This window comes from Conger conger, chromosome 11 (genome assembly GCF_963514075.1).
Source record: "Conger conger chromosome 11, fConCon1.1, whole genome shotgun sequence".
Lineage (NCBI taxonomy): Eukaryota > Metazoa > Chordata > Actinopteri > Anguilliformes > Congridae > Conger > Conger conger.
Genome location: NC_083770.1, coordinates 27,449,059 through 27,467,268, shown reverse-complemented (window position 1 = coordinate 27,467,268; position 18,210 = coordinate 27,449,059). Strand labels below are relative to the sequence as shown.

Here is an 18,210-nt window from a genome sequence, read left to right as displayed (position 1 = left end):
GGGACGTAGATCGACCAGTAAATCGAGAGCTTCGCCTTCCGGCTCAGCTCCCTCTTCACCACAACGGTCCGGTGCAACGCCCGCATTACTGCTGACGCTGCACCGATCCGCCTGTCGATCTCACGCTCCCTTCTACCCTCACTCGTGAACAAGAGATACTTGAACTCCTTCACTTGGGGCAAAGACTCGTACCCAACCCGGAGGGAGCAATCCACCGTTTTCCGGCAGAGAACCATGGCCTCGGACTTGGAGGTGCTGACTTTCATCCCGGCCGCTTCACACTCGGCTGCAAACCGCTCCAGTACGTGCTGAAGGTCATGGTCTGATGAAGCCAGCAGAACCACATCATCCGCAAAAAGCAGAGATGCGATTCTGAGGTCACCAAACCGGACACTCTCCTCACCTCGGCTGCGCCTTGAGATCCTGTCCATGAATACCACAAACAGGACCGGTGACAAGGGGCAACCATGGCGGAGACTTTGTGCCGAGAATGCGGACACAGCTCTCACTTTGGTTATACAGGGACCTGATGGCTCGTAACAACGGCCCCGGTACCCCATACTCCCACAGTACACCCCACAGGGTTCCCCGGGGGACTCGGTCGAAAGCCTTCTCCAAGTCCGCACATGTGGACTGGATGGGCAAACTCCCATGACCCCGCCAGCAACCCTGCCAGGTTAAGAAGCCGCAGCCCTTCTAGCCACCCGGTACCTGTCTGCTGCTTCAGGGGACCCCCAGGCGACCCAAGCCCGAAAGGCCTCCTTCTTCAGCTTGACAGCCTCTCTCACCGCTGGTGTCCACTAGCGGGTTCTTGGGTTGCCGCCCCGACAGGCACCGATGACCTTCTGGCCACAGCTCCTGCTTGCCGCCTCTGCAATGGAGGCTTTGAACATGGCCCACTCGGACTCCATGTCCCCAGCTTCCCCCGGGATGCATGAGAAGTTCTTCCGGAGGTGGGAGTTGAAGACCTCGCGAACAGGGGCCTCCGCCAGACGTTCCCAGTTCATACTCACTACACATTTGGGTTTACCGGGTCTGTCCGGCAGCCTCCCCGGCCACTTGATCCAACTCACCACCAGGTGGTGATCAGTTGACAGCTCTGCTCCTCTCTTCACCCGAGTGTCCAAGACATACGGCCGCAGGTCTGATGATATGACCACAAAGTCGATCATCGATCTTTGGCCTAAGGTGCTCTGGTACCAAGTACACTTATGAGCTACCCTATTCTCGAACATGGTGTTTGTTATCGACAATCCATGACCAGCACAGAAGTCCAATAACAAAACACCGCTTGGGTTCAGATCAGGCAGGCCGTTCCTCCCAATCACCCCCCTCCAGGTTTCTCCATCATTGCCCACGTGAGCATTGAAGTCGCCCAGCAGAACTATGGAGTCTCCGGGTGGCACCCTTTCCAGGATGCCGCCCAGTGACTCCAAGAAGGCCGGATACTCTGAACTGCCATTTGGTGCATGAGCACAAATGACAGTCAGAGCTTTCCCCCCAGCGACACGTAGTCGCAGAGACGCGACCCTCTCGTTCCCCGGGTGGAACTCCAACACAGTGGCGCTCAGCCGGTGGCTTGTGAGTATCCCCACACCCGCCCGGCGCCTCTCACCTTGAGCAACTCCAGAAAAGAACAGAGTCCAGCCCCTCTCCAGGAGTTTGGTTCCGGAACCAGTACTGTGCGTGGAGGTGAGCCCAACTATATCTAGTTGGTACCGCTCCGCCTCCCGCACTAGCTCCGGTTCCTTCCCCACGAGAGAGGTGACGTTCCACGTCCCCAGAACCAGTCTGCGACGCCGAGGATCAGCACTCCTGGATCCCCGCCTTTGCCTACTGCCCATTGGACAAAGCACCTGACTCTGATGCCGACCCCTGCAGGTGGTGAGCCCACAGGGCGGCGACCCCACGTGACCAGTTTGGGCTGTGCCCGGCCGGGCCCCATGGGATAAGGCCCGGCCACCAGACGCTTGCCGACGAGCTCCCCTCCCGGGTCTGGCTCCAGCAGGGGGCCCCGGTTTCCCTTTTCCGGGCGAGGTAACTGGGTCGTTGTGTGGCCGTATCATGGGAGTCTTTACATTTTAAAAACAATAATAATTTTTGGCTTGTTTTGTACTGTAAGTGAAATGGTATGTTAAGGAATATGAAGGAAATATTAAGTATTTATGAAGACTGTTTATCTTTGGTACAATACTACATATATCTTTCCCTTCCACTGGCTCTTCATGGCAAAAAAAATGCATCTAATGGGTGTTATAAACTGTAATTCATTACTTGTTTTTTAAATAAATGTTCCAACCTAGCAGGAGATTTATATTATTATTCCTTGTTTTCATACATCTCATCAAGTAATTCTGGCACATAATAACTATTATTTTCTCTTAATGGTGCTTATTTCTTTCAGCTGCATTTCTTTGCAGGTAAACCTTGTGTCCATTTGCTCAGTCTTCTGTGTCCCCCCTGGCTCAAACTCACAGACTTGTTTGTGCTTTGGCCCTGGTTTGTTCCCTTTTGTTTGTAATTAGAGCATCAGAGTCCACAGCTATGCGGTGGCCTGCATCCGAGGGGGTGGCTTCTCCATTAGGGGGCCAGTAAAGGCGCCGGGGATATTTGGAAATGCCTCAAGGATTTTTTCCTCGCTGTCTTGCGTGTGGTACTGTTTTCCCCCTTTTACATCTCTCTCCTCTGGCTTGGCTATGTATTATTAAAGCATAAAATGTGCCCTTTAAAAGTGAAAAATGGCAATGGAAGTCCTAGAAACGACACGGGCATGCATCTGGTCATGAAAACTAAAAGACACGAAGACTGGATGATTTGGGAGACCCCAATGAATCACAAACTCTAACCCTCAGCACCAACTGGGCCAGCTATTTTTTCGAGAGCTCTTCCAATATTGCCAATGTGCAATCATTTAATGGCTCAAGACCCCTGAAGTCTTTGGAAAGCCTCTTGCTACAGTCCTATTGTAAGGGGGGAACTTCCCATAGTCAGAGTTTTTAGTTTTACCACTTACTTTTTGTCAGTGTGTCATTGATGCGGAAACTGCACAGGACCTTTTCCACGTTGCGGGCGTGCAGGAAGCCATTTCCCTTCACTACCACTTGGAAGGTCTCTGAAGTGGGAGGGGTGAAACACACATGTGAGTGAGATGGGGACTAATCAGAAAATGGAACATTCATAAACACTGAGAGGATTATTGGCTCGGAAAGCAACAATCCCTCACACCACACACTACATTACACAAACAGTAGGTAGCTAGATGCATTCTTGGCACTAGCTCAATAAGTGATATTCTTTGAAAGGCGAGATTGTGCCAGCAGACTCGAACTGTCATGATGGTCTGCACACTTACCATAGTGGTTACACAAAAGAAGCCCTTCACCAAAAGCCTTGAAAAAATGGCCATGTGGTTCAAGAGACTTGTAGTTATCCTGACAAGTGAGAAGTAGAGCACTCGCTGAAGCCAAAACCCCAAAACCCAAACGGCAGTGTATAAACACTTCATGCTACAGAAAGGCTGGCTGCGGATTGTTGGTCTGAGGAGCAGGAAACAGTAGAAGACCCAGCAGTGTCCTAGATTACACCAAGCTGACACAGCGCTTTTTCTGTAGGCGTGAGCGGTGAGCGCGGTCAGAGAACATGTTGTAGGAAGAAAATCAAACACACAACGAACCGTAAACCAACTGTTGCTCACTCGTGTAGACACAGTCTAAGGCCAGGCATAGAATGTATTTTTGCTACGTCAGAATTATGTTTTTTTTTGCGTCTATTGGTAAAAATTCAGGTTAGCATCACTTTCGGCTTACACTTCACAGCTCCATGACTGTACTCATAAATTAATGCCTCAAGAATTGGACTCATATTTGTATTCCATGCCTGCCATTACGTTACTTAATAATTTACAAACTTTCAAAGCTATTTTAGATGGCTTAATAGCAATAAAGAGCATGCAATGTGTAGTAACAACATGTCACAAGGCCTTTGAGGCCTCAATCACACAGCAACTAAATGCAGGTTTCCTTTCTGCTCTGAAAAGGGTTCAGTCCATACGATTATGGTTACGGGTGCTACAACAACAGCTGCCAGCTGCCAGTCCTACACAAACAAGTAATTTAGTACAACTTGGTATACAATCATAAATTAACCTTTGTTAATTCCATGTGACCAGGAAGCACTGTTGACAACAAGCAACATTTGCACTTATGCTGAAAACTATAAACCCAGAACTATAAGATCTTTCTTGGCCACACAAAAAACTTTTCGTCAACCCCATAGTCAAGCAACAGCCATAGCTAAAAGAAGAACTCATTTGTTTCCATGATTTGCCTAGAACTGGCCCTGAATCCAAGTCCACCAGCAGGGGCAAATTAAGTGGCTGTTACTTGTTATGTTATTCATTGCTCACTAGACTCTTAAAACTCGTGGAGCGAGTCTGTGATCAGTGTCGGTTTTATAATGTGGTGGTAGAGCAGGCATGAACAGATTAATGGGTTTGGCTCATTAAGTCCACAAATTTCACTTACCTCCTGCACAGATACTCGAGGGCTCAGCTGCCAGTATCTCAATACAGGATTTCTTTAATATCTGAAATCAGGAGAGAATAGGAGAATGCATAAGAGCGCAGAGCACATCTGGAATCACATGATCTCATAATGTTCAACAAGAATGACCATGCCTATGCGAGAAGATCATATTTGGTGGGGAGGGGTACTCTGGATCAAGTGACTCATTAAAGCAGTAACACAATAAACAGAGAGGTGTAAACGGCTCAAGAGCGGTCAACTGACCCTTCTCGTCTTCCAATAACCTGACACAGCGTATCCTCGCCCGTCCTATCCTGATTTCTCAAACTCCTTGGTCCAGGAAAGTACATGACATGTGTCGGAAGATCTGACTGATTTACTACATGCCGGCCTGTTTCCTTCAAGCAGAGCCAAGGGCTTTTAGCGTGACTTTAATTGGCACCAGATGGCAGTGGACCGGCCCGGGTCTCAGCCCACTACCCAAAAACAAGTGGGCCCTCGGAGGACTTCTATTTTTGCTTCCATTTCTTTTTTGTCCGACCGGGTTTCGGCAGATAAGAAAACATAGAGCAACGCCACTGAAGTGGAAGTCTGAGTCGATGTTTCGAGGTACAGGATACAGAACGCACACTTTGATCCTGTTTGCGAAGCCCCCACAGTGGCTGCCATCAAAAGCAGGAGAGCGGGATCCAGACGCAGCAGGTCCTCCACATTTGCAGCCTTGGGGAGATTCCAAATTCTTCAACTGGCTGAATGATTTCTCCAACATTTCTGAGCTTGCTTTATTCATCATTTTCATGTGCCCTAGTTTTTTTTTATTATTTTTTTTTTTTGCAGTCATTGAGTTTATGGTTTGAAAGATGATGTGATATTTTAACCCTCTAAAATTGCTAAAATGTGCTGCTTTTAATCACAGTTGAAATATGAATGTTTTAAGCTCAGTCCCTAAGAAAGGACCCTTGATGTATTGGTGGGGTCGTACCGAATCAATGACCCCCTGCAGTGCCTCAAACCCATCATTGACTGGGAACACATGGTCCTTGCTGTCAGCGATCTTTGCTAGCTGAGAAGGGTGAAAGAGATAGTGTTAGAGAGCATAAACTGAAGCATATAATGGCCTTTTAGGGCTTATTCCTTATTCTATCACAGTTATTCTCCATGATATCTCAGAAGCATTCCTGGTCACTCCAGTTCAGCTGGACACTTGAGGCTGTGCGTCCCAAAACAACATTAAACCTACTTCCTGACGCTATATAAATCACTACTTCAGCTGCAGTAAATCAGGACGCTCACAAAGCCTTAACATCTCACCTGTGTTTCATTGAAGTCCTTCACCCCCACGCAGTACACCGAGGCACCCAGACTCCGCGAACGGTTGGCCTGACAGGTATCCGCAGATCAAGGGGAGAGACAGGAAAGAGCTCAACGTCTGGAACCAATTACAGCGTGCACAGGGTTCCTCAACACACATTATGGAGCGCCGCACCGACCACTCCGACTGCGGAGGAAATTACAGGCCCCGTTTCAGATCAGCAAGATCAGTGACTGCCTGGTGTCTGATGTGGACCAAAATTACGATTGAGATGCAATCAGTGGCAGCAAAGCGAGTACAGTGGCAGGCGGAGGAGGAGAGGAGGAAGGGCCACCAGTGCTGTGCAGACTGTATTACTCAGATAGACTGGCAGCTGAGGGGCTCTAGTTAATCTCATTCAGTACCTTGTCCAACATTTTCCAAGAAAACTGTTCAAAACTGTTATAGAGATATATGGATCACTTCATCGATCATGACTGTTTGTGTTCCTGGGGTGATCCTCCAGGAACTGCTATGTGTGGGGCTGATTAGCCTATAATTCATCTCCTGCAGATTTCCTGGAGATGAAACATAGGCTCCTAATCCAGATGTATAGCAAATAAGAGCCCTTTGCATTCACTGGGCAGATGGGAGATATAAATCTGACAGATGTGCTGACCTCCCCTATTCCCGTAATATTTAAGCAGCACAAATACGTTAAGCAGCAGGGAATCAGAGTGTTTGTGGAGAGATGGTTAATGGTGCAGGCTTTAGGTCATGCCAACCTGTTCCAAACTTGTTTGTGCACTTTATACTATGATCTGGAACACTTTCATGTATTTGTACATCAAGGTTTATGATAGGCATTTATGGAACAAAGGTCTGTGCATTTCTATCCAAGAGCATGCCTTACCTCTCTCTCAGCGTAGTAGAAAAGGTCTTCATGCAGCTCCCCATCTGTTAGAGCGATGATAACACTGGCTGTCCGGTACCCTGTCCACATAAACAGCACATTATGGCAAAATAGCACCACACCTTTACCTAAGCTTCGAATGGCTCACACCTGCATACCATAGCAAAAACAAACTTTCGGCCATAATATTTTTCATCTCAGTCACGAGATAATAAACAAATAAATTATTAAAAAACAATGTGTTTATACTGTTTATTCAAACTCATTACATGAGCTTACCTTCTGTATTTCCATAGTATATCTGCTCACTGGCCTGAAAGAGAAATATCAGTTTATGGTACAAATTGGGATCGATGCCAATGCAGTGAAGGTATAAAGCTCAAGTGAGATGCCTCACCCTCTGGATGCCCTCGTGCATGTAGGTGTCTCCTCCTGGCAGCACCATCTGCAGCTCTTCTAGGCCCATACGGATCCTCTCCCTGGAAAGGTACACAGATAGGCAGCTGTAAGCCTCCACCCTCTAACCACCAACTGCAATTTCACAAAAGGTTCAGGGATATTCCATCTCTCCTGACAGAATAATACCACAGCTTCTCACAATTCTAAAAGACTGATACGAGTAGTCTCATAAAAGAAAAGAACTCTCACACTCTCTCTCACACTTTCTCACTCTCTCATACTCTCACACTCTCTCTTTCTCTCTTACTCTATGGAGGAATGTGTACCATACGCAGCCAATACAAACATATAAAAGTGTAGTCATGGAGGGACCAGGGAGCCCTGGTGGGTTGATTGTTTGCCAGCCCTGGCAATGGGCCCTGTGGCTCTGTACTAATGCTGAGAGTTTCACTTTTCACTCTTGGGTGCTAGTAAAGTAAAAATTCACAACAGAGATGAGCTGGGTCCTGTTATTTCTTCAAACTTCGTATTGTTATGGGTTGGAAAAAATGACGAGATTGAAATAACCGGTGTAGCTTGGTCAGTCAAAAGGAAAATATTGCTATGTAAATGCAATTCAGTTAGAGTGTGGGCTGATTGGTTTCTCTGCAGTATTCATGACTTCAGTTTGTGCACCGCTTTGACGCTCCATTCTAATGAATGTGTTTTGGACATGCTCAGGGTAGGCTATATCTGATCACTCTTGTTCATATTGTTTCTTGATTTTTTTGGACAGGGCCAATATGTAGCATGTACAGACTCCACACATGTGTATCATGTGCCCTTAATTCTGACTGCAATGTGCAGTCTTAATATGTTATGTGCGTGCGTGCAAATGTGCATAAGCGTTTATGAGGCACACTAAGTTCCAAAGCAGATGTTGTCATTAAAGCATTTTCATTAATGCTGCATGTATGTATATATGGGTATGTTTTACATTGAGTCAGAATGGCTGAGAAGAATATTATGTATGTACAATTTACTGGACAATAAAGCCTTTCATCTTGGTCTTTAAGGATGGTCCCATGACAGGATTGGTTAAAGATATTTGTAACAACCTTTGAAAGGGAGAAAATCTAGATTTGGACGGTGTCCAAGCCTTTAATGAACTACAGAGTACATTTAAAAGCCATGGTCGACATGGAACACAAGCGACAAAGCTAAGAAAAAAGGACAATAGAGCATAATACCAAGGAAAGATTCAGGCCTTTTCTATTATGGAAAAAAAAGATATATAGCCAAATGGCAAAAAGTGATATTTTATTATAGATACTAAGCACAGCTTGGCTTCAGTCATGACAAATTTAATGTAGAGAATGACAGCTGTACCTTGTGAAAATACGGGCCAGATGTTACACCCCATCTCCCATCAATCCTTTAGTTGATTCAAGACCTTGGTCATCATTACATGTGTTAAAAGGGTCCAAGTACAGCAAAATAAACACCAACTTGCATTGAGTCAGCTAGTAAAACCAATGACTATGTGATAGTACAAAATCTGCCACTTGGATTTGATTACCAGTTAAACCGTTTTTCTAGGTTGGCATGGCCTTTTCTAAAAAAGGTCTCTGCACAGCCCTGGTACAACACACAATGCAATCAAAAAATGTTGTAGAACACAACATCCTGCTCAGGAGATCTACAGATACACATCCCTGGTCTTTGGATAAATTGAGCCTGCCGTAGAGTAGATTGCGTATCAAAGACTACAAACAAAATAACACCAAATTCATCAACTGAATGCAAGGACGGCTAACTTGAGGAATCTGTTTTAATCTCCTTAAACCAGGAATATTAGGGAATATTTTCCAGTATATTTTCTGAATGAAAGGCAGCGTACTTGCAGATGGAAGGCAGGCTACACCTCAAAGTTCAGAGGAGCACTCAAGCTTCACCTGGTATGTTTATTAGTTTCCATGAAACAAAGTGTAACCTCATATAAGTAAAAAGAATTAAGATTAGGGATTCGGTAATGGATTATTACATACTGTTTTGTTTTTTTCGAGTCGAGATTGTGTCTGCCAAAATATACTGATATATAATTATTACATTGACAATGTAGTCTATGCAAATTTAGAGTGTAAATTTAGTTTGCCACTTAACTGAATGCAAAACACATTACAGTACTATGCTGTCAGCAACTGAAATGCACTGCCATCTACTTTGTGAGTGAGCGTTCACACTCTCTCACACACACACACACACACATTTAATTACAAAAAAATATTTAAAACTTTCTTTGTACTGTAATCTTAAAACTAATCTTTTTAATTAAACTCCTGTCCAAGAAAGGCATTTTTTTTTATTTGAGTTTCTGTTAGCTATCATAATATAAGACTTAACTCACAGTAGGGGGTTGTTGGCCACTGAGGAATTACAACACCAACACCACCTTGTGTACCACAGTCTTTCACAGGAAGTTTCATACAGCACCTCATTAAGAGTGTATTTGAAATAGAAAAGGTTGTATGAGCAGTCCGTGAAAATAAGTATCATTTTCTGAAAGGTGATTAACAGTAGAATCACAATAAACTGGTAGTCTCTAAAGAGTCAGTGCAAATGTCTACTACAAATGCTTCATGCATTAATACATTTTAGGTCACAGAAGTAAAGTCACTTGTTTAAGATTATTTTTTCCTAAATATTGTTGCTTTTATCCTTTATTACAGTTATTTTATCTTATTCGAATAACAGTTATATTTTTTATGTGCTTTTTTACTCCATTGTGAAGAAATTCCAGCTTCCAGGCGATGAATAAATAAAGTTTGTTATGATTATTACAATATCTTAATAATCAACTTTGAGACCTCTCATGTGGTTGGAAAACAAATATCAAACATTTCATAAGAAAGCACAAATCATTCTTCTGGGGCTGGTGGCAGGATGATGGAAGGCTTCCGGGTTTAAGCCTGCAGTGTGTGAATGTGTGCAGCCAGTGAACCTTGACTCACCTATCCTCTGTCAGCCTCATTAGGATCCTGCCCTCAGTGGAGAATACGATGAAGGACATCCGCAGCTGTGGACTGCAGCAGAGACAAAAGACAGCAAGCCTTAGGGCACCGATACACAAACAGTGGGTCAGGGCCCACTGGTGTGTCTGGATCACTACCTGTAGTGTACATGACATACGTTAAAAACATTTCCATTTTCTACTTCATCCTTTGTCCAGGTCTGCTGGCCCCACAATGCTTAGGTAACAGTTTAAAAGGTCTAGATAGTCAGTGGCAACTGTCTTTTTTAACTTGTCTGGTGCTAATATCTTCGTGTGGGGCAGGAGGTCAGGGTTTTGTCTCGACCTGGCCCCTAGGAACAGTATAATTAACCTTCTGGGAATAGGCAAGCCTGTCTTCAGAGTGAATCATCCAGAGTTACGGCTTTACCACTGAGTCTATTTATTATCATTTCCTGTCCTATATATTTGTCATTATGGATACAGTGCAAGTTTATTCAAAAGTCAACATATCAGTCAGTAATTAGTGTGCAAGTGTTTCTCCACTTTAAAATATAAATCAGCTTCAGCGGTAGACAATATTGTTATAGTTTGGACTTGTATCTGTTCCTTCAAAAAAAAAAGAATGAAATTCAGTCCAAAACAAAATCAGACCACTCAGAAATTGTTTACCTTTTAGGTTCTGTAATTCATTTCAGGTCCATACATTTCTATATTACCTTATGAACTTATGAGCCAGATGTTCAACAAAGTGATAGATCTCATTCCAGTGGTGCTGCACGCTCCCGGATCTGTGGAGAGAAGGCACATCCGGGGGGTTAGGGTAGTGTCAGAGGGGGTCACAGGGCACAGACAGAGGGAGACCTGAGAGGATGTACAAAAACAGGCCTGTGATTGCGCCTGTCACATTCTGAAGATTTTTGGGCAGAAATTAATTTTCTTGTTTTATCTCCCCCACGAGTGCCCTTCACAGCCACTTGTGGGCATGGAAATATCCACTGAAAAGAAAATTCAAAGGATGCATTTATGCCCACAGGAAAGGGGGTGTTAAAGAACAGATGGTTGAAATCTGCACTATACATCTGCAGTTTAGTGTATTGTCAAATGTCTGCCTCTCACTCTCTGAGACATATATGTGTGTTAGTGTGTCTGTCTCTCTCTCTCTCTCTCTGAGAGATATGTGTGTGTGTTAGTCTCTCTCTCTGAGACATATATGTGTGTTAGTGTGTCTGTCTCTCTCTCTCTCTCTCTGAGAGATATGTGTGTGTGTTAGTGTCTCTCTCTCTCTCTCTCTCTCTCTCTCTCTCTCTCTCTCTGAGAGATATGTGCGTGTGTGTATGTGTGTTAGTGTGTCGCTCTCTCTCTTTCTGAGACCTGTATGTGTTAGGTTGTGTGTCTCTCTCTCTGAGAGATATGTGTGTATTAGTGTGTGTATTTGTGTGTGTGTGTGTGTGTGTGTTAGTGTGCGTGTCTCTCTCTCTCTGAGAGAAATGTGTATGTGTGTGTGTGTGTGTCCGTCTCTTGGTTCTCTCCTACTGTCTTCATCTTGGGCAGTATCCATTACTGTAATTCCTTTTGGAAAACGCTATGATCCAAGCTCATCCAGCCAACAGAAGCAGGTGACTCATCCTCGAAAACGGTACTGTAAACACACCGCACACAGATCTTGTGCCTCTTCTTTCCTGCTGAAGCCTTTCGCTCTCAGACAACTCTTTCAGGCTCCTGTTTAATCAGCAGAACACTTTCATCATACCTATAAGGCACACACAACCATATACTATATTTCTATTAACTTCACAATTCATCTTCACAGTGGACTTTATTAATTTGCTTCTGCCCTTCCTCTGGGGTGTCTCACCGCCAGAGGTGGGTGTATTCCTTTTTGTGGTAAACGCAGGGCCTTCTGAGTGTTCTATGAAATATGGAAAAGGCATTACTGGAGAGCTGCAGAATTGCATAATGGCGATTCAGTGGAGCCAGACACAGAAGTCCCTGTGTCACTGCATTCATATTCCCGTTAGGATCCCCATCGATACAAATATACCCCATCGGCACAAATATACCCTCAACCAGCCTTCTCAGTGACAATGGCCTGTTGTTCTGCACAAGTCTTCTCAGCCCCTCTTTCCTGCTGGGAAATATTCAGGAATGCTAAAATGTCCATTCTCTGAATTCTACAAATTTGCAGCTGTCTCCAAATGACAAAAAAGCATGGAGCAAAGTGGAAATGTCTCCTACAAAAGGCAGTGATTAAATCAGCACTGGATATGATCACCAATAATTGCAATCTTACCAGCTAATTATATTTCTACCCACAATATAATGAGCAAGTGATCTCATCTTCATGACTGACCATTACTACATACATCACTTTTCTCCCTTAAATAGCTGTTAATAATATACTCCAAGGAACCGTGCTCAGATTACCTCAATCCAGAATGGCATCTGATTCTGATCCAGGTTTTGATCATGGCTAGATGATGCTTGTAAGTTCAGTGACCAGGTCAAAGAAGGGACAGTATGTCTGCTCTCAACTAAGGTGGTAAAATAAGGCCAGGCAGAGGGCTGTTAAATATCTCAAATGCTTCCTCAATCAAAGCCCCCGTTCCCCCCTGTTCTGAGTAACTAATTGTGTCTCTCCAGTCACCCATATACTCTACAAAGAGTGTTGCAGTCACTCTCAGATGATCTTGTCTATGTGCCATTGAATATTTTACACATCGCAGGCCATTCAGCACTGAAGGAGAGCTAACGCCCGTCACAGGCGTGGCATATCTCTGGTTGACGAAAACTGACAAGGCCATTTGGCAGCATCTGGAGTGCTGCTGGGAGGGGTTAATACTGTAGTAACCCGAGTAATCCTGAGTGAATTAAACCCACCCATAAAATCCATTTTCTGTTTTGTGTCATGGATTGAATTCAATTTTATAAACTCTGGAACAACTAAGTGTACATTTGAAGATGTATTACTTCTTGGACAACAGAAACTTTACAGTAATTTTCCCACTATAAACACAGCACCGTGTCATTAGATACATTTTGATGGGGGGGGGTTAAAATGAGTCCACTGATTGAGTGTTTTTTAGAGGGTAATGAGCAGTGTGGGACAGGAAATAGGGGAACCATTACCCAGCAGCCTTTTTGGGGGATGGGTGGAACAACTCATTTTTCTGACCCAGTTAGATAATATCGGTATTTAGTTGGATATAGCAACAATTTAGCCTTTGAATGAGTTAGTACAGTGATTTATCATCATAAATCAGCACAAAGATATTTGCCTCAAAGTTTTGAGCCATTTACAGAAACAATTCCCTTGTATATCTCAAAAAACAATTGTATAAGTTATGCAAGCTTCCATCAACCTTGAAGTTCCACAGTTAACTGAAGTCAGTTCCCACAGTCTAGAATCAGCCACCTCCTTCACTCATCTTCAAAGGCAATCACACACCCACCAAATTTCTCCACCAATTTCTTCACTAAATATTTATTTATGTATTTATTTATTTGTGTTTTGACAATGCAGGTCCTGTGGTATAATGGGGCACACAATTTAGGACAATTCCAAAGATGGTGCAATTATACACAATGTTTTACTGCTCAAATGTCTTTAATGTCTCGAAACTAGCTGTGCAAGGGGTGGAATGACTGCAAAACATCAGTACCTAAATCAGGGGTGCACAGAAAGGGATGACCCATTTCAGGATTTTGTGACTGTAACTTCTACTCTTAATTATTTAATAAGCTGCACTCTGCATTAATCATTCTGCACCTTGGTCATTTGTATAAGCACCAGCTACAGTCACAGACTGCAGGTGTATCCTAAAGATTTTTTAGGAGTGAACCAGAGTAAAAACCAGCGGTCAGAAAACTAAAATGAAAGTAATTGGTTGGAACAAAAACCAGCATGCAGAACCAGGACCGGAGTTGTGCACCCCTGACCTAAATGTATTTTTTGATAAAGCTTATAGTACCAATAACATGTGTAACATTTCATGCATCACATCTTGCTCAAATGTGAAATATATTTTGCCTGTTAGTCAACATTTTTTACATTTGCAAATGTTGATAAAATGATATTACATTACATTATTGGCATTTGGCAGACGCTAGATGATGCTTGTAAGCTAGATGATGCTTGTACGTCACTCTTATCCAGAGTGATGTAGAGTTGATTAGACTAAGCAGGAGACAATCCTCCCCTGCAGCAATGCAGGGTTAAGGGCCTTGCTCAAGGGCCCAACAGCTGTGTGGATCTTATTGTGGCTACACCGGGATTAGACCCACCGACCTTGCATGTCCCAGTTATGTACCTTAACCACTACGCTGCAAACTCTAGATAAAAATCCCAGGAGATCAGCAGTTTCTGAGATACTCAAACCCCCCAGTCTGGCACCAACAATCATTCCACGGTCAAAGTCACTTATATCACATTTCTTCCCCATTCTGACATTTAGTCTGAAAAACCGCTGAACGTCTAGACCATGTCTGCATGCTTTTATGCACTTAGTTGCTGCCACATTATTGGCTGATTAAATATTTGCATTAACATGCTGGTGTACCTAATAAAGTACTCACTAAGTGTAGTATGCTGCAATGTAAATGAGTCTTTGTAAATAAGCAATTCATCATACTATTCTGTACCTGAACTTTATATACCCATTACTAACTATGACCGCATCATGTTTATAGTGAGCATTAAACACTCTTTCTTCTATTAAGCAGTTTGATGAAAATGTATATCTGTTTTGAAAAGATCTAACCATACTCCACATTGCAACAATAACAGGTAACGTTTCATGGGAAATATGGTGCACATGCCAGCTTGTGGTTCATTGACCCAGTAAGAGAATTAGCATTTTTGTGTACTGTATGTCAGTATCTTTATGTGTGTAGGCAGTGTGTGCAATTGGTTGATGAGAAGCTATTTTAACATGATGCAGTCTATTCTGTAGGTATGTCTCAAATACAGCAGAAAGTCTGGCTGTACATTGTGAAATGTATGTGTGTACAGATGTAGTATGTGGACTTGGAAGTATGAGGGAATTATGTAGATTTATTTGTATTTTTATTTTTTGTTTAAATGTTACATCTAGTTTAAAGTTTGAAATGTTCAAGCCAGTGACTAATAGAGCACTAGTTGGAACGTGCGTTAAATTCGTAGTCCAGTGCAGTCCATAAGTATGTGGTACAACTTCTCTTCCTTTGGCTCTGTACTCCAGCACATTGGATTTTATGAAAACAATGATGGAAATGGAATTGAAGAAACAGTGAATAAATATAAGGTTAAAGTGCAGAATGTCAGCTTTAATTTGAGGGTATTTACATCCATATTGGGTGATCTTTTTATACAGTCCCCTCCATTTTAGAGGACCAAAGGTAATTGGACAGTTGGCTTCTTGGCAGTTTCTGATTAGTCAGGTGTATTTGTTTTGTTTTGTTTTTTTGGTAAGCCTATTGTTTTACCCTAGATTTCTGACAGTTTTTTCTTATCCTCAGACTTAAAATGGCTTCTTTGACTCTGGTCTTTCTTATACCTGCACTTAGGAAATTATTTAATACTCCTGGCTAATCAGAAACGGCTGAGTAGCCAACTGTCCAGTTACATTTGGTCCCCTAAAATGTGTCCCTGAAAATGGATGTAATTCCAACACAAATAAACCACTATGGATGTAAATACCCTAGAATTAAAGCACCTCATATTCATTGTTTCATTTAAAATCCAATGTGCTGAAGTACACAGCCAAAATAACCGAAATTGTACCATTGTGCAAATACTTACACACAACACTGTATATTAGTATATGCATATAATCGTACAATCGTATAATCGTGTAGAAAACAGTAGGACTAGTTGTAGGCAGAAGATGTAAGTAACAAGAAGGATCCTGTCAAAAAAAATAGCACATTGCATGTTGTCACATGCAAACTAATTATAAGCATCACTGAAAGGGGAACTAGATTACTCCAAACCGTTCAAAATGTAATTCCCTCTCCACTTTCCCATGCCTTTCACACACACATACACACACAAACACACACACATATACACACAGACACACACACATACACACAGACACACACACACGCATACACACACACACACACACGCATACACACAGACACACACACACGCATACACACACAAACACACACACACACACACGCACACACGCACACACACACACACATACACACACACACGCATACACACACACGTGCACACACAGACACACGCACACACACGCACACACACACGCACACACACACACAAACACACACACACATATACATACAGACACACACACATACACACAGACACACACACACGCATACACACACACACACACGCACACACACACACACAGACACACACACACGCATACACACACACACACGCACACGCACACGCACACACAGACACACGCACACACACACACATGCACACACACACGCACACACACACACATATACACACACACACACGCACACAAACACACACATATACACACATACACACATACACACAGACACACACACACACACGCACACACACACACACACACGCACAGGTTTTGCTTTACAGTCCGCGTGTCACTCTGTCGCTCTGCCTCTCTCCCTTGATCCCTGTCCTTGCCCTTCTCTCTGTGCTTCCTCTTTCCTCGTGGCTGGGAAATGAGTCTCAGTGCTGGGGCAGCAGCCAAAACGCTGAAGCTTTGGAACATCTGGACCGAATGGTGAGAGGGTTCAGGAGACAAGAAGGGGAAAGCCAGAGTAAAAAGTGCAGGGCAGGGAGATGTTGAGGACTGGCCACGTGAACGAAATGGGGTCACAGCAACATGAAGGTCCAAACGAGAAGATAAAAACACAAGGATCGATAGGGAGAGAGGCTAGGAGACAAACAGACTTTTGTACTAACTTCTCTCTGCTGAAACATCTATACTGAACGTAAGTGACAGACTGACTGAACTATTGTTTTTCTGTTTCTTTGTTCAACCGAAATTATGGAAACCAGAGTAGATCATTGTGTTCTGTCACATAGTACATATTCATTCTCCTTTGCACAATGTTCAAATGACACGTTTGGCCACATACAGCCTTTTCATAAACAGAAGCCTTTTCCAAAACAGAGCAAGAGAAGCTGCTGAAAGCTTTTTTTAATCGCTGTCAACTAAGAATGTAAATGAGCACAGAATATATCTACAAATAATGAATAAAAATAAACTCAGAGAAAACCGATAAGAGAGAGAGAGAGAGAGAGAGAGAGAGAGAGAGAGAGAGAGAGAGAGAGAGAGAGAGAGAGCGAGAGAGAGAGAGAGAGAGAGAGAGAGAGAGAGAGAGCAAGAGAGAGAGAGAAAGAGAGAGAGAGAGAGAGAGAGAGAGAGAGAGAGAGACCTATAAAACTGTAGTGACCCAGACATTACATAAGGATAATTACACCAATACGCTACACTGTCCAAACCAATACTCTAATTCGCAATTTGTCATTTTCTTGCCAAACCTGTCATAAATGCTGGAATCATCCACAAACAATAGCCCATTTTGTTTACCACTCATATTTTAAGAGATCAAGGCTTTTACAAGCTATTCCCTCATAAAAGATATGGAAACGAGAGCCTACACTGTAGTGCATTGTGTACAGCAACAATACACCCACACATTTATAAATAGAGAGAGTAAAGTTTGCATCAAAGGTATATCAAGTCTTAAAGGATGTGCAACTTTGTTGTTACATGACCATCCTCCAGTAGTCATACTGGTTTTGAAAGCCATAATCAAGCAATGTACAATATAAACCAGATTTTTTTTTCCAGTTTCATTGTAACCAGTAAAACATCAATTTTCTTTAACAGAGCTTTCTAGGTAATGATAGTTGTCTTCCAGCTCATACCACAGAATAGACACGATTACAAATAGGAGTTTCTCCTCACTTTTTCATACCGTTTGTCACATATTGTATTATTTCCCTCCCTTTTGCACTGGATCTCACAGATCAGCTTCTAGATCTCACAACTGTGTGCTTGAGTTTCCATTCGGTTTAACGCTGCACAGCCACAGAAATGTCTGCCCGCGGCTGCCGGTCGGAGGCACGGTAACT

At 43.2% G+C, this 18,210-nt stretch overlaps 1 protein-coding gene across 2 annotated transcripts in view; it reads right to left on the bottom strand.

Moving 5' to 3' along the window:
- The window catches only part of LOC133140365 (anthrax toxin receptor 1-like), a 44,619-nt gene that overhangs the window by 23,948 nt on the left and 2,461 nt on the right, over positions 1–18,210 (bottom strand). Inside the window, exons 1-10 of one of the 2 annotated variants that reach the window (XM_061260269.1) lie at positions 18,044–18,180; positions 10,835–10,906; positions 10,117–10,188; positions 7,125–7,206; positions 7,007–7,040; positions 6,728–6,807; positions 5,835–5,903; positions 5,506–5,586; positions 4,524–4,584; positions 3,014–3,112 (exon numbers count right to left, since the gene is read on the bottom strand). In XM_061260269.1, coding sequence (XP_061116253.1) covers positions 3,014–3,112; positions 4,524–4,584; positions 5,506–5,586; positions 5,835–5,903; positions 6,728–6,807; positions 7,007–7,040; positions 7,125–7,206; positions 10,117–10,188; positions 10,835–10,906; positions 18,044–18,051 — 658 coding nt within the window. In that variant the 5' untranslated portion in view covers positions 18,052–18,180. Of the gene's footprint in view, positions 1–3,013; positions 3,113–4,523; positions 4,585–5,505; positions 5,587–5,834; positions 5,904–6,727; positions 6,808–7,006; positions 7,041–7,124; positions 7,207–10,116; positions 10,189–10,834; positions 10,907–18,043; positions 18,181–18,210 lie in introns of those variants that run through there. The other variant, XM_061260268.1, reaches the window with a different exon arrangement.